Source organism: Choloepus didactylus, chromosome 1, assembly GCF_015220235.1.
Source record: "Choloepus didactylus isolate mChoDid1 chromosome 1, mChoDid1.pri, whole genome shotgun sequence".
In the NCBI taxonomy this organism is placed as follows: domain Eukaryota; kingdom Metazoa; phylum Chordata; class Mammalia; order Pilosa; family Megalonychidae; genus Choloepus; species Choloepus didactylus.
The window spans coordinates 125,821,443-125,838,669 of NC_051307.1; the positions used below are offsets into that span (position 1 = coordinate 125,821,443).

Genomic DNA, 17,227 nt, shown 5'->3' on the forward strand with positions numbered 1-17,227 from the left:
CTTAAAATGTTCCTGGAAACTACAGCATAAAGAATGTTTATGAAGCAGATTATGATTTCCCTTAGGAATAGTTCTAAAATTGAATTTTGAATTTCTGACCCAAAACTTAGCACTGGATACATCATAAATATGACTGGTCCTATCTCATGACAACTAAGAAATTATTTTAAACATTTATCATATAACTTATTTAAAACTATAATACCAATTCCATAAAGTGGTTATGGACAAACCAAGCACATCTTTTAAGCAAAATAATCTGATAAACTATATCTTGTTTTTGGGGGGGAAGGCGGATTTAAAATGTCATCTTTTTCGTTGTCTCTGCATATCTGAAGTTCCCGAGTCACTGAAAGCAGTGAGCTAGTGAAAAGTTTGCTGAATGTGCCACTGGAAAATTTGGGAAGTTTGTTCACTTCTTGTGTCTCACATATGGTCCCTTTGCATTCTAACATTCTATGAAACTCAAGTTTTTCTAAAAGTAACGTGCTAATTAGTTCATTACATGCTAGCTACAATAAACATTAAGTAAATTCATAGCAATCCCATGTGCCACCTTAGGATTTGGAAGAGCTTCAAATATGTTAGATGGTCCTGCTTTGGAAGGTTGTTGAAGAAGTATGAAATGACAGTGTCCTGTTTTTTCAGTCTAACTACACATCCTGTGGCAGGTAGGGCCTTCTAAATAATTTCCCTCACTATCAAAGTAGTTCGTGTTCAAAAGGTATTTATTAGCAATGTTGATGGTGATGTTTCCCTTATTTAAAAGCATTTTATAAATAAGAACTAATCATCTAACTCTCCCCTTTGCGTTCCTCTAACTCCTTCAATAGTTTAATTTACAAAGGTGGTAGTTTAGTGACTGGCCAAAGCAAGGAACCTAGGCACATTGCATTGAGTGTGGTTCAATTACTCTGCTATGTATTTAGCTACAGGCCTTCTTACTTTGTTAACCTGCTAACAATTATCACCACATCATTAGCAAAATCTTGTGAAAAAGAAGTTTCAAACCATTTCTTAGAATCCTCAGCATGACAGAATGCCTGAGTAGCTTCCTTTATGTCTCAAAAACAGGTCAGGTAAAGGTGGGAAGCAGTGAAGTATATTTAATTAAGTGACAGCAAATGGGTGAAGTGGAAAAAGTCAGAGTGAGGAATTCCTGTAAAGGATAAAGGAAAATTGAATTCAGTATTTTTTACATGGAGAGGTTAAAACTGTGTTTTACTAATGCCATTTAACATTCATCATCTTTTCTTAGGTGTTATTTCTCTTGCAAATTAAAAAATATACTGAATTCTATTTGTAGTGCAGAGATTTAAATGAAAAATTTAACAGATGAACTAGAAATGATTTACTCTAAGATCCTGTACATTATTAATTTAGAATAATCTATTTTTGCAGATAATCTATCAGATGTGCCCCCTCCCCCACTTTATTTTCCTTGTCCTTTCCTATTTTGAAGCTGAACAAATCTGATTAAAATGACAAATTCACTGAAGCTGAAAGAATACTATGGTTCCCAAATCTTAGTCCTTCTCAAAAGTAATTTCTTTAAGTTAATTTCTTTCTGCCTTGGAAATAAAATATTAAATAGGTGAAATTCCTTAGGCTTTACATATTTTAAATTTATATATATAAATATTTAAATATATAGCATATTAAAATATAATTATATAATATTATTTTTTTAAATGATAAATAAATAAAAATAAAATAGTACTGACCACAGACCTACCAAGACCAGTATAAATAGCTCATCTATTACAATCTCTATAGAAAGGCAATGTTGTCCTAATTCAATTTATTGGTCCTGGATAGCTTCCCCAATGTTGGCCTCTCGAAAGCTATACATAGATATTTTAAAGAAACTAGCAGCATACTTCACCTTGGAAATTTAGTATTATAAAAACACTGCCATTAGTGATTTTATGTACTTCCACATACCCTTCTTGAATTTGAAATAATGGATAAGCTCAGGCAATAATTTGTGCTCTCTTTCAAATTTTATGACTAAAATATTGGGTTGTGTTTTATGGCCTACATTTATTAAATTCTGTAGAGTCAGCCAGCAGCTTTAGGCAAAGAATACCTTTGGAGTCTGAATGAAATGTTAAGGAATGGGGGTTTAATATGAGTACTCATGTATTCAGGAAGCATATGAATCTTTCAAAGAATTTGAAATGCTAAATACTGCATACAATATAATATATGAGCAATAATTTTCCCAACTCCCTGTACACATTTATTTTTCTTTTGTGGCTAGGACAATTTTCTACTCAAGTATGAGCCAAGATTGTTGTTGTACAACTTCATTTCCTCTAGAATATTTTTGTTAATTTTTTGGAGGATGGGATTATTTAGCAAATTTTATACTGACAACAATAAGGAATTTTTCATCAGGAAGAATTCCAAAGGGAGCACAGTAATTATCTAGTCTCAATTTCTAATGTCCGAACTGAAAAAGAGAAATTTAAACAGTGGCACATTCAACAAGAAGTGAGGCTATACAGTAGTAGGAAACAAAACTCCAGAATTCCTTAGTTTTCTTTTTTTTTTTTAAGTCCTCCTTTTAATGACCCAGAAACAATTTATTAATATAATTTGTTTAAATAGAACAAGAACCTGGCTTCTACAGTGGAAACAGAGGTAGAAAGAACAGGATTCTGATCTGGATTCTAATCCTGCTCCGCTCCTAAACTTTCTGCATGGCCCAGAAGATCCTAGAGCGATCACAATCACTTTAATAAGCTTTTTTTCCTTTTTTTAATTTACCAAAACATAAGTCTAATATTTAACCTGGCTGTGATAAGTGAAATAGTAGATCTGTAATTGTAAGTACTTTGAACAACATAATGTGTTATTTATTGGGGGAAAAGAACATGCCAGGCATACAATTTTCATGGTAGTATAAATGTCACAGACTAGCTAAGTTGTAAATTCAGTTTATCTGATGGCTCTCAGCAACTTATAACTTTAGAGAGCACCTGAAAAAAAAAAAAAAAATCCCGCAGCCAGACTATCTTTATGTTGTATTTGGCTAAAGAGATCTACCCTTATTTTTAGCACTCACTGCACATTATTGATGAAGACTAAAACCCAGTTAGAACACAATAAAAAGTATGGCGCATATAATAAATTCCACATGCTACTGAGGCATTTGGGAAATAATAATGCATTTTTCCTAGAATTCAGGTCAAGAGCAGAAACATAATTATCATTTATATGAACTAGCGTATGTATTCATAACCTCAATTTCCCCCTTGAAGACACAGAATGAATATACATGCTATGGATTTTCTTAAAGAGGTTTGTAGTCATCTAGTTTGTTTTACTTGTTTTTACATAGGGAATCTCTGTTGCTCCTTAAAATGTGATTTAGAAATGTTATAACTGATGTATTTTTGCCACCAATAAAACAAATATGTAAAACAAAATAAATGCAAACTCATTTCAGCCTGTAACATTTGTTTTTAAATTATTCTATTTGCAGCCAGAGGAAAACTATGAGCTCATTTCATTTCCCTCTGCCAAAAGCAAGCTGATTTCCCCAACCCACGTGGACAGTTGAGCAGTAAGTTTAGCGTGCTTCAAGTCTTCCGACCCGTGTCGTCCCATCTGTAGGCACACATGTATCCAGGCTTGTACACTGAATGGAGCAAGACTCAGTCGGCACGGCATCTCCGGTTCTACTCCAAAGATTGTGCTGACGATGTAGCTATCCCGCGTGCCCGCAGTATCTGCTACTGTTTAAGAAGTAAAGGGTACTCAGCAGAGTGTACGTAGTTACTCCCAATTACTCCCTCGCATATATATGCATCGTACTCCTCTCTCCAGGTGTGTTGAGTGCTGTATCTTACACACACACACACACATCCCTGTTTCTTTCTTTCTCTCGTACACACACACACATATGACACGTACACGTGCACAGCGCAGCTCAACCAGCCGCAGGCCGGGACACGTCCCCACCCATCACAACCTATTCGCTCCTCCCTCCGCCGCCTTTCCCCAACCGTCGCGACTCCACGTGGGCGCACCCCGGCGCCAGGCTGCTGAGTTCCCCACGGAGCCCCTTGCCAGTCCCCACGGTGGGCGGGAAGGAGCAGCCCCGGGGTCGGACGGACAAAGCGGGCGTCCAATCAAGCCCGGCACTGCCTCCCCGAAGGGAGGGAGCGGCGGCTCGGACAGGTCCAATGAGCTGGGAGCCCGAGTGGGACTTCCTCTCGGAATCCTGTTGGCCAGAGTAGCGGGACCGTGGGTGACACGTAAGTTGGGTGGGAGGCGGCGGCGGCCGAGATTCACGCAGCCCGGTCAGTGACACCGGCCCGCAGCACCCAACCCCGGTCCGGGTAGCCGGCTTCGACTCATCCACCCACCCGGGCGGGGCGCGCGCGGAGGCACTGGGCGCCGGGAGCCGGGTTCCCTTTGTTGGGCGCGCACTCCCTCCTTTAGGTGGCAACAAAGTCGCGCAGAGGGAGCCGCCGCGAGGGGGCGGGGAGTGACCCGGGCGGGACTCCGGTTGCCGCTGGGGACCGCGGGGCCAAAAAGTGGAAAGGAGGAGAAAAGGCAGGCAGCGCCTGGGCGAAGGTGCGAGGGCAGTAAGTTCTGAAGTATGCGCAGGGCCCCCTCCTGGGCCCGGGCATTCGCAGACAGCAAGCCTTGGAAAAGTTTGGCTGCGGCTGCCCTGTCGGCGTCGATGGCTGAGCGCCCCTTGGCGCGCGGGGGCTGAGGCGGGCGCCACTTCCCTCCGGCCGTGCTTTTGTGTCTCGCGTCTCCTCTTCATGCTGCGGCCGGCTACGTCCTGCGGCGCCTGCAGCTGAGGCCCTGGCTCGGGCTGAGGTGAGAAGGAGGAGGAGGAGGAGACGGCGGCGGCGGCCGCGGCGCGGGATCCAGGCGGGACTATGGGAAACGGGATGTGCTCGCGAAAGCAGAAGAGGATCTTCCAGACGCTGCTGCTACTGACTGTGGTGTTCGGCTTTCTCTATGGTGCGATGCTCTACTACGAGCTGCAGACTCAGCTGCGGAAAGCCGAGGCTGTGGCGCTCAAGTACCAGCAGCACCAGGAGTCCCTTTCCGCCCAGTTACAAGGTACGTTTAACGGGACGCGCGCGGCCGGTGGCCAACTTTGCCCCGCGCCTCCCGCGCCCGGGCCGGAAAAGTGGCTTTGGTGAGCCTTGGGCATTGCGGGTGCCTCCTCCGACCTCCAGGGACGTCAGAGGCGAGGGATGCAGGGCTGCCAGCCCTCTGGGATGCCAGGGGATATGACATCCTCATCCTCCCGCTTCTTCCCTAGGGACACGTTTGAAGTTGGCAGTACCAGCCGCTTGTCCCGCACGGCGGTTGGTGGGCGGGTACACACGGAGTCCTTTACCCAAGCACTTGTCAAAGGCCCAGCCACAGTCTCGTTAGGCAAACCAGTAGCCCTCTTGCCTCTTCTGCCAGCATATCTCAGCTTTCCGAGATTTCTAGGTTTTTCCTTTCCAGTTGACTTAGTCAGACGCCTAGTAACCAGAGAGTTTGTCAGACTTCTCAATTTTGTTAACTTAATCGGGTGACTTTTGATTTGTTGTGTATGTTGGAAAAAAGTCCACATTACTTACTGTTCACTATCCTGCAGGTATGCTTTTGACAAAAATGATTTGTCTTCCTGAATAGCTTTGGTTCATACCAGAGGGGACGATGTGTTTGGTGTGTGTGCACCAATTAGCTTTGGGAAATCAAAGAGGAGAAACACAGTTTAACACTTTGCCAGACACAGCAAGCACAACTTGGGGGGAGACAATCTTATTTAATGTAAATTTCGAAAACATAAATGTGTGACTGCAAAGTAAGCCCTATGTAGTCTTCTTAAGGGCATAGTTATCATATACATATTTTTCAAAAGCGTTCACTTATATTTTTGGTGAGTTTTCAGCACACGCAGCCCTCTTGCCAACCAGAAAAAAATAATAAAAAAGAAGCTGTATCTAGTGAAAATGTTGGCAGTTTTTGCTGATAATGCAACTGTAGCTTGTCTGATATTACTAGGAAGATACAAACTGGATAGATGTTTCTGTCTGTGTATGTGTACACAGATATAAAATAAATGCCTTTTTGTTACTCCAGCTATTTTGAGAGTTTTCTGGTAAAATATTTAAGATGAGAGAAAATGATACACAGCTGATTGCTGGTTATTATTTGCTCTTTCCAAACTTAGAAGAAAAGAAAGTATTTTTAGCTTTCTGAAGCTGTATAGCCACAGGCAATGAAACTATGCCAGCTGGGCTTGGTTCAAAAGGAAAATATGGTACAGCCTTAGATTAAAAAATTTTTGTTTTCTTTAGACTTGTTGAGATTTACCCATGAGTTACAGTTGAGATGAGAAGGGTAAATATGCATTTATTTAATACTATTTATATGACATCGGTGGCTTCCCTGTGAAGTTCTGTATAGTTATAATCAAGGGAAAAATTTGCTAATAGTACAACAACAGGACTGGATTTTTAAAAATATGCCTGGAAGTGGCGTGTGTGGTGGTTTATATGAGTTTGCATGCCCTGGTCTCTTTATTTAGAAGATCCGTGAGGGCAGGTGCTTGCATGTTCACATTAAATCCTCAGCACCACACAATGCCTGATACTCTGAGTGGATCAATATATATTTATTCCATCAACGAATAATTATTCTGAACTGTAGTGAGAAAATTTAATCCCAAATACTTTTACCTGCTTTCTCAGATTTCACTTCCTTTGCTTTGCTTTGAAAACCAGACAGAGCAATAAAAAATAAATAAATAAATAAAACAAACAAAAAAAACATTGCCCAAATGGCTCATTGCTTGAACTGCCAGTGCTGGAACTTTTTGATTGAGGTCCTGATGTCTGAATCATGGCTTTTATTTGCAGTATTCTATTTTGAATATGAATTTATAATTTCTTCCTCCTTTTAATTGCCACCCTTGGTGTTGGTAGTGGGAGAGGGGTGGTAAGTGGTAGGACAGTATCATTAAAATCCTCAACTTTTGCTTTGCAGCAAGAAATGAAAATGTTTTAGTTAGTTTGAATGAATGGTCTTCGAGTACATTTCTTAATTTTCTCTTTTGCCATTTCCTCCTGAGTTGTGCTGCTGTAAACAATTGCAACATAATTATGCGTGAAGAATGATTGCCTAAGTAGGCTAATTTTTTTTTTTTTTTTAGTATATTACCACATTCACTGTTGACAACTAACTTCTATAGCATTTACTTTGGATTTCACAGGCTGTTTGGTGAAGATTTTATGATGAAGCTTTCCAGGTCAAATGGCATTTTACTCAGTGCTCTGTACCACCTGATGGATAGGTTTTAGGATATCAGACTCTATTTTCTTCAGAATTGTTTAGTTAGGCAGGGTCTCTTGGCCTGGATTAAGAGGTTTAAGAGCAGAGTCAATTATGAGTGGCCTCCTTTAAAAAAATGACTGTTGGAAGACGTTAAATGGTTTAGTCCTATAATACTGAAGGTATACATTTGTTAAGTGAGCGTATTTTTGTCATCTTCGGTTTAGAAATGCATTTGTATTCCAGTGCTTAATCTGAAAGTTGGTTACTTCTAACCCCAAGTGCATTTTGATGTTGAAGTTGGAGGTGTGTGTTTATGTGTGTGTGCTGGGGAGTTGGAATGGGAAAGTTCCCAGACTAGGCAATGCCACTGCCACTAAAAACAAATACCAATACCTGTATCTGTGTCTATGCTTATGTCTTTGTATGTGTTTGTCTTTTTCTTTCATGCTGTACCTTAACTGTACTGAGGAATGTGGCATGGGTCACATACTGGTGGCCAGCACCAAGTTTACTTAACTTAAAGAGAAATTTAACTGCTTTCTAGTGGGCCATGCACCTTTCACATGATCTTTACACAGTCTTTCTTAACTTTGACTGTTAGTTAAAATAACCTGGGGAGCTCCCAGATGAATTAAAGCATGATTTGTGGGGGTGGAACCCAGGCTTCTATAGTCTTTAATGCACCCCAAAGTGATTTCAGTTGGCAACCAAAGGTGAGAGCCCCAGCTCTATAATCTTAAAATTGAACCACTTCACTTGCCTGGACTCGAAAACATTTGAGTTTTTTTTTGTTTGTTTGTTTTGTTTTGTTTTTACCTTGAACAGGTGATTAAAAGCTGAGACTATGATTTGTGGTAAAAAAGACAGACTGGAGTTCAAATTCTGGATCTGCAACTTTTGGTGTGAATTTGGGCCTCAATTTTCTTATTTATAAAATTAAGACCAGAATAATCTATTTCCTGGGGTATTCTGAGGATTAAGCAAGAAAATGCCTTTAAAGCTCCTAGTACATACCTGGTACATAGTAAGTACTTTGATTGTTATGTGGGGAGTGTAGAGTCCCTGTCTGTGGTAAGATTATAACTCATTTCTCTTTCTCATGTTTGCCATGGGCAAATTTTGAAATTGGTAGAATTTATTTTTATAGTTACCAGGTCCCTTTTTTGTACCTAGATGCTAAACTGCAGTCCCTCTCTCTGCCTTCAGGAGTTTTACTCTTACAGCATCTGAAACTCTGCCTAGTGCTCCCGAATACTGCATAATCTTAAAATTATCTCTCTCTAATCAGAGTTCCAATTGCCTGGGAAACACAAATGCTAGCCTGGAGTGCAGAGAAAGGAGATTCTTGTGTGAATTAATGATATTCTTCCATTAACCCCATGCTCTTCCTCTGCTGGGATGACTTCTCAGCCTTCATATGTTGCTACCAGAAGCTCCTGGGTCATTTACTTTCAGTTCAGTTCCACTGGTTAAGTGAGATTCTCTTCTCAGTGGTTCCAGCAGTTTGGTTGGACCAATTAAGGACTTATGCCCATCCCTGAACCAATCATTGTTGCTGGGGTTGGGGTGAGGTGGGGTTGGCACATGCCCATTGGCGAAGGCCTAATTCACAGGCTCTACAGGTGGGAATAAGGCTCTTCCTGAACGACAGGGACAGAGTGCCAGAAGGATTTATCCCCATTTGACAACTGGGGACTATTGCTGAAGTCAGGTGAATAGATACCGGCAGCTAAAAGCCAACAACTTTCTCTACCCTCATGTTTCCAGCAGATGGTGGTATCCATTTTTAACCAGAAGTTTTTGGACTAGGCTTTTTAGATTTAGTAGACAGGCTCTTTGATGCAAATATCATTATTTCTTATGGTCTTCTTTAGAGTGTATTCTCTGTTCCTTTTGGGACGAAGAAGAAAATCTTATTGACCTTAACCACTCCATCTGTACCTTTATTATTTGTTTCATTTTCTCAGAAATTCTTAGCAGAGTGGTTAAGGACATGGACTGTGGACCCAAATCTGTCTTCAAATCTAGCTCCACTAGTGAACTAGGCCCAATTACTTAACCTCTCTAAGTCTGTGTTTCCTCATCTCTTTATGTCAACTTCAGAGGATCAATGTGAAGATGTTACAGATTACTACGCATAATGCCTAGCATACAGCAGATGCTCAAAAAGTGATATAGAGATGATTATGTATTATTAGATGAGTGCAAATAGAAAATCCCAATTCCCAGTCTTCCACAGAATCATCTCTTTCCACAGCAAACTTTTTAGCCCAAAATTCCTAGGGACAATTTATCTCTCTTTTGGGACTAGGGGGCATTGGATTGTGTCTACACACTTGGTAGCAAAACTGTTCCAACTGTGAGAACCAGTGTTTGGTTGAACTGCTCTGCTGTGTTCTCTTTACTCCTATTCAGCATTAGCTTGTCCAGACTCCTGGTTGTACAGAAATTCTGTTCTGGTGCGATTGGCTAAGTTGTACTTGAATTGGTTCTCAGAACTGTTCCAGAGCTCTGGGCAGGGGCAGCTGAGGCATATGTATCCGGCACCTGAAGTCCTCCAGTGATTGTGAATTCAGGAAATGGCAGCAGTTCTGAAAATAGGCCTGTCTGAAGCCACGGAGGAGAGCAGGTCTGAAGGCAATTCTGCTTAAAGCAGTAGGGTAGCTCCTAGAATATCAGCTTCTGATTTGAATTTACCTGGCTGAAAATATCATTTGCTAAACATAACATTTTGGTTTTGAAATTATGTGAACAAATAGTAAATTATAAAAATGAAATCTCTACCAATTCATTTTGTTAATAATTTAAGAACCATGTCTTTCAAATAATTTAATATTTGAATTTGTGATTTTGATAGAACAAGGGCAACACTAAATTTTCTAACATGTTCCATACTTTCTAGTAGGTTGTTTTGTCAGTTGTAGTCAGAAAAAAGTTTCTAGGAGAAAATGAAGAGAAATAAATAAAGCATTTATACTTCTGGTGGTTATGTGTGTCACCTTCACTTATGCAGAACTGAAACCTGGTAATAAGCAGGAAGGGGGCTGGAGGGACAAGGGGGATCTGAGCAGCAAGAAAAAAATAAATAAATGGGCATAAATCTAGTGTACTTTACTCTGGAGAAAGGATCTTCCCCTAACAGTTTAAGCTTAGAATTAGAGTATAGTTACTAATTAACTTTCTGGATCATATCAGAAGGAAAGGGTGTGACAGAGACAGGCAATAACTGTGTGAAAAATAAGATTTAGGAAAGATGTGTAACTATTTAAATGAAAAAAAAACAAAAAACAAAAAACAAAAAAACAAAAACCAAAACATTTTGTTTAGAGGCAAAGAGCGCCACATTCCTAAAACACAATTACAGTATTTCAGCACTCCTGGTCTTCCCATTGAAGACCAGAAGCCATCAAAAAAAGGTTTACATAAGGTCGCTTGTCCTCCTATTCCAGGTAAATTTATCACCATTATTTAAAAAAAAAGTTTGGTGTTTCTAAATGTCACAGTTGTCATCTATGTTAGTCATCATTTTCATTGGGTTCTCCCAGCACTCAGGATGGCCTGCTAGCCTAAGCATAACATATCATATTGTAACTGGGCACTTTGTTTTCAACCTACCCTAAATCTGTTTCTTTTTTTTTTTTTATTTAAACCCTCCTTCAACTCAGAACTAGGCTTTTTAAAATTCCTTCTTCTCCACCTGGCACATTGTAGGTGCTCAATAAATAGTAGGCCTGCATACCTATGTGGTATTTTCTCTCTGCCTGTAAATGTGTTTAAATATGGTAGACAGTGAAGTGTAGTGGGTTTGGGCTCAAGAGTCAGAGCACTTGGATTTGATTTCCTCCTGTCCTCTTTATTAGCTGTGTGATACTGGGCAAGTTACTTAACTTTTTCTGTAATTCAGTTTCATTGTATATAATAATCAGGGTAATAATGTTAATAATAGGTTGCCTGAGAATCAATGGTGTTAACCCAGTGTACAATGCTTAGAAGAGTATAGCTTGCATTTGGACTATTGAGGAACCTCAGGCAGAATGGAATGGTTCACAAACCTCAGTAATTTAGAGTCACAAGTGTGGGCAATGAATGCTAGATGTACTCAGTTTAAAGTACAAAGTTGGGACTTATAAATATCAGGTATTTTCTATTAAATAGATGTCTTCACTGAAATGTTTCTTACAGTTAAAAGGAGATACTTATCAAGCCATTTTTCTTTAATTGGTGTATTATTTTAAAAATGGAACAGAAATAAATACTCTTAACTTCAGTAGTTTTTATTTTTATGTAGAGCCCTGCCTTAACATGCATTCCCTGATTAAAGGATAAAAGCTTCTAGATAACTTTTGAAAATCTGACTCAGTGAAGTATTCTGTTAAATATATATGGTTGCACAAGAAATTTTAATCCATTGCACACTATGTGTCTGCCTTAGTCATCACTGGTAAATCAGAACATGCCCACTCTGTAATTAGGCAGTTGGTGTCTGACTAAACATTGGCTGATCATGCAAGAGAATTACTCATTATCTCTGAACCCTTAGTTTAAGGCCCAGGTGAACTGGATGCCTTACCCTATTTTTTATATTATTTTTATTCTTGCATGCCTTAGCAAGAACAGTTTCCTATAGAGCTAGGGCACAAGATGAGATTACAGTGTCTCCGATATGAGTGAATTGGAGTTGGGGAAATAAAGACTGAATAAGGTGTGGACCAAAAAAGCAAAGACTTGGAGAGAATCCAGAGGAGGGAGGGCAGAGAAAAAGGGACTAATATCACATGATGAGTTTTCAAAGACACAGTGAGGAAGATGGTTGCCCACAACTTGTCCTCAAAAAAAAGAAAATCAACAGGGAAGAGTGAAGAGTGAAGGGAGAATAATGAGTTTAGGTTAGGTATCAGATGAGGTTTGAGTATGACTCTGGTATTTACCGTTGGGGTGACCTGGAGTAGGCAAGTTAACCTCTCAACCTCTATTTCTTCATATTTGAATTGGGGATAACAAGGTCTCTCTTGCACACTTGCATATATTAGAAACAATACATCAAAAGTGACTAGCATGAGTCCTGGAGCACATTACTGCAGCCATTTATTGGGTGACTAGGTCTGCTGTTGTTGGGTTAGTATTGGGCTGCTTTTTATTTTATCCACCATTTACTGCATCTACTAGGTAACAGCATTATTAGCTGGGGCCTAAATTGGGCTCTTTTCAGAGTTTTGTGCCCAAACTGCCTGTCTTTGATTTGATTTAAGACATTCTCACTTTGTCTTTTCTTCATTGACCTTTTTTGGGGAAAAAAAAAACCTCAAAACACTTTACATGGTAGCAAATTTAGAACTGCTGTTTTTCATTTTGACAACTGAGTGTTCTCATTTTATCATTGAGAATAAAATGTGTTTGCTACATTTGCTAATAGTTTGTGGGTTTTGAAGCTTTGTTTGGAAGTGAAAACGTGTGTGTGTGTGTGTGTGTGTGTGTGTGTATGTACACATGTGTCTTAAAATTCAGGTAGGCTAAAGAGAAAAATGGTATACTGTCTTTTTCCTTTCAGGCTACCATTTGGTTTATTTGGACAAAATTTTGAAAGTTTATTTGAAGAAAGTAAATTATTTTTAATATGTAGCATTTATTGAGTGACTCTTGTTCAGATACTTTGCTAAGCATGTTATGTGCATTATTTTACTAACTGTGACAACAGCACTTAATATGATTTTATTGTCTCTACTTTGCACGTGAGCAAACTGAGGCTCAACAGGGTTAATTAACTTGCCAGTGTCAAGATAATGAAAAATTTAGAACCTTAATCTGACTTCCAAGCCTGGATTCTTTTCACAATACTCTACTGCCCTCAAAACTATTTTAAAGTTTTGTCTTGTGATAATATTAATGGTTTTTGAGAAAGTAGGTTGGGTGGGTCATATGAGGATTCAAGATAAAATTTAAAATCAGAAGTAATAGGCGTGATTATTTGATACAGTATTTCTGGAGTGTAGGACATGAAAGATGATTTTGGTTGGTACTGGAGTTGATTTTAGGTAGTATATAGATGTTGCATGCAATACACTGAATCATATAATGAAAGACATGCCCTTTTCAATTCCCTTTCGTGCTTTCTTGACCAGTTAAGGAGAAACTCAGTTTTGATGCTCTCTCCTAGCTACAGTTACTCATTCATTTTTCTAGAGAGAGCAGACTTCAGGCAGTCATCAGCCTGATTGCTAGAATTTAATTGTTTTGTTGTTTGATTGTATTTAATTTTTACAGTTCCCATCCATTAATGGCATGTAAATCAGATTTTTCATTTACAAGGTAATGGTGTAAAATTTCCTTTTCAGAAGTCTTTTTTTGGGGAAAAACTGAATATTTGTTAACTCGCAGGACTTGTATAGGTTTTACATGGGTGGAGGATTCTGCATGTCTGAAGCTTAATGCATTACTGATCAAATCTAATACAAACCCTGAATTTTGCAGTTAAGAAAATGGACTCCTGGGGCAGATAAATCACTTACCATGTGTCTCAAGCTGAGTACAAAGCTCACATATCCTGACTTCCAGTACAACACGGTGTTCCTCCACTGTGCTGGGTTGTCTTTGTAGGCCGACATTCTCCTCCTCTCAGTTCTAGCAGAAACGATCCCTGCTATTTTCAATTACTGCTGTATGTTTCTGATTGAATATTTATGCTCTTTGTTTTTATTAGCCCATGAGTGCTTATGCAGAGGACGTGTCAGTCATCGCTCTTCACTAATAAGCATCAATAAATAGGCTCAGAGCCTTGAGGAACATGGGCATGAAATAAATTGCTCCCTGACATTTTAAAAAGTATTGCTTTAACTATTTTTTCATATATAAAATGCCACAACATGGTAGATGGTAAATAGAAAAGCAACAGATGTGCTGTCATTCTGAAGGATAAGACATTATGGAACATCTGGATGATACCATTTGCTTTCCTTTGAAAGTAAGTAGATTAACAAAAATACAATCATTTTAGTAGAGTCAAACATTCTATTGCTCAGTTCATGTCTCATTTAAAACCCCTTCTTTAAGTGGTATTTTTGTTACAAACTACAATAAGAAATCTGCACATCGAGATATTTAAAGCAACTTTGACACTGCTTGGGTGCTCTCTTGACAACAGCTGTGTGATGCTATAAAATAAATACTATAAACATGCATTAAAATTGGGCAGTTGGTAATTATTTTATGACTTGGTTAGTGTAGAGCAGTTTATCAAGTTTTACATTAGTGAGATTTAATAATACAAAGCAATAATTCCTGTCCTATTACATCAATATCTTAAAAGCAGAGGAAATTTTTAAATGACTTTTTGATGTTGTAAAACATGTTAAATTTTATCGATGTCAAACATCATTTCTATTACAATATGAAAAACAACTCTTTACTTTGTAGGTGAGCATCCTTTCAAAATCCAGAAGTCAACTACATTAGATCCAGTTGTTGGTGTGGCTCCTTGGTTGTAGTTCCTTAAGTACAACTCACTAAGTAGGGGCCCTCTTCATCCGTAGAGCTGTGAAACCAAAGAGTCAAGTTATCTGCCTCAAAACAACCAATATACAATGGTGAGGCAGGCCTGAGATATTTTACCTATTATTTTACATATGACTATACATATTCCTATTGAAAAAGATAGAAAAAGTGAAGTTGACAGGAGTCACTGGCTATAGCAGTTCTGAAATCCGGCTAGGCAAATCTTCCTGATTGAGTCTCAAATTCTAGGAGTAACTTTTCAAGGCTCTTGACTCTACTGTTTGGGCTCTTGCTGCCCTTTCACTCATCTTTCCTTTTTCATAAAAGGTAGCATGTGTTTGCAGCTAAGTAGTTTTCTCAGCTTTCTTCCTATCAGTCAAATTTTGGGGATTGATGGCCTCTTTTTATTGGGTACTGTTTCTGTTAATAAAATCCTCTCAAAAATTTTGTGGGTCTCTTGTGAAACTTCTTGGCCCTACCCATTAGACAAAAGCTGTACCCCTGTATCTTGGTTAAATCCGTCTCTCCCTTGGGCTTCTGCTGAGACAGCTAAGAGGATCACCACCCTTAAACTCTTGGGAGGTCCTACTGTCTGATTTGATAGTACCCTGAGGCACCATTGTTGATCTTTTTGAGGTCTTAACAAAATGAATTTATAGCCATAGCCTTGGCTTCAGCTTTAGACCATGTTTTTCAGGTAGTGCCCTGGAATTGATCTTTGCTAGGATACCATTTTTTAGTTTAACATTGTTTGCTGTCTGGAGAGGCAGAGAAATTTCAGAACCATCAAATCCTTGCTTCTTTTTGTTTAGCAGCTCTTCCCTCAATTTTACTATAAACAGAGAAACTAGGCAGCATCTTCAACACTTGGCTTCAAAATCTCCTTAGCCAGATCATCACTCAGATCATTTGGCACTTTATTTTTTGTTTGTTTTACTTTGCACATAATTGCAGATGACGGCAGGCCACATAAGCGTGGATGTTGCTAAGTCTTCTTACTTTCCTTTAAGCCCTCACTGGCAATCTCCTCAAAGTCCAAAATTCTGTGAGCAGTGTGTTCTAGTCACTTTAAACTTTAATTAACAGTTTTCTCAAGGCCCACTGCATAGTTCTACCTTTAGATTTTTGTTATGGCAGCATCGCACTTCCAAAATCTGTATTATGTTTTGCTGCATAGTATTATCCCCAAACTGAATTGGCTTAGAACCACAAACATTATCTTACAGTTTCTGTGGGACAGGCATCTGGGCTTAGCCATTGACTCTGTCTCTCATGAGCTTACAGTCAAGCTGTTGGCCAGGGTTGTAGTCATCCCAAAGTTCGACTGGGATTGAGGATCTGCTTCCAGATTCGCTCCTGGTGATTGGCAGGCCTCCGAAGATCCACTTTCAATTCCATGCACATGGGTCTTTCCACAGGGCTGCCTCACAACATGGTGGCTGGCTACCCACTGGGCAGGAGATCCAAGAGAGCGCTTGAGAGAAAGCACTCGAGAGAGTTGCAAGCACCCTAGACAGAAGCTGAGGTATTTTCAGAACTCAGTCTTGAAAGTGATATTCCATTACTTCTTTCATATTCTGTTCATTAGAGTTGAATCACCAAATCCATCCCTTGCTTAGGTTTTTGAGTGAATAACAGAAGGCAGGGACCATTGGGGGCATCTTATTGGCTGTCTACCACAAACTGAATACTTATTTGAATATGATTTTGGTCATAGTCATTACCCTAGTCTTCATAAACTAATTTTCATTGAGCATGTACTATATACTAGGTACTGTTCTAAATGATTTTCTTAATTATATGACTTTATATGTCCAGAGAAAATTTACTACATATTACAATGTGAATTATTAAATTTGAAATACGTTAGCAAGAAGTAGCATTTGAAATCTTGGCACTTCAGAGGAAAATTATCTAGCATTTAAACCAAGTGGCCTGAAAGAGTCAAAATTCCAGTTAACCTAAAGTATAAACCCAACTGGTGGGCTGTCAAGGGAAATGCCAAAGTGGAAGGCATCATGTCCTTGAGGAGTTTCAAAACCCACTAATAATATAAGAAAATTGCCCACTTCCACAAGTGACTGTTTCTTTGGCAAGTAGATGGGAATGCAGTACAGAGTGTTTTCTCATATGGTATATTAACTTGCTTCTCAATGTTCTCTTTGACTTTATAGACTGCAGTCTTTGGTGAGGATCTTGCTATTTGAAAGTCAAAAGAATGTTTTTTTTACAGGGTTTCATTATTCTTAGAAAGATAAACATCTTTGATTTAAGGAAGGAGAATTAATTGCATGACTAATAATTTCAACTTGTTCACCTCTACTTTGAAAATCAAGTTTAAAGTTTTGTCAGCATATGAGCATTCTTTTACAATATTAAAAATATCAAGAGTAGAGTATTAGAGTATGTTGTGAAAAGATCATTAAATGTGTTCTGAACA

The 17,227-nt window shown here is 39.0% G+C and overlaps 1 protein-coding gene across 5 annotated transcripts in view; it reads left to right on the forward strand.

The window, feature by feature from the left end:
- Positions 1-4,234: 4,234 nt before the first annotated feature.
- The window catches only part of GOLIM4 (golgi integral membrane protein 4), an 86,383-nt gene continuing 73,390 nt past the window's right edge, over positions 4,235-17,227 (forward strand). For 2 of the 5 annotated variants that reach the window (XM_037841256.1, XM_037841266.1), the window contains exon 1: positions 4,235-5,088. In XM_037841256.1, coding sequence (XP_037697184.1) covers positions 4,902-5,088 — 187 coding nt within the window. In that variant the 5' untranslated portion in view covers positions 4,235-4,901. The remainder of the gene's footprint in view (positions 5,089-17,227) is intronic. The other 3 variants (XM_037841249.1, XM_037841282.1, XM_037841274.1) reach the window with 2 other exon arrangements.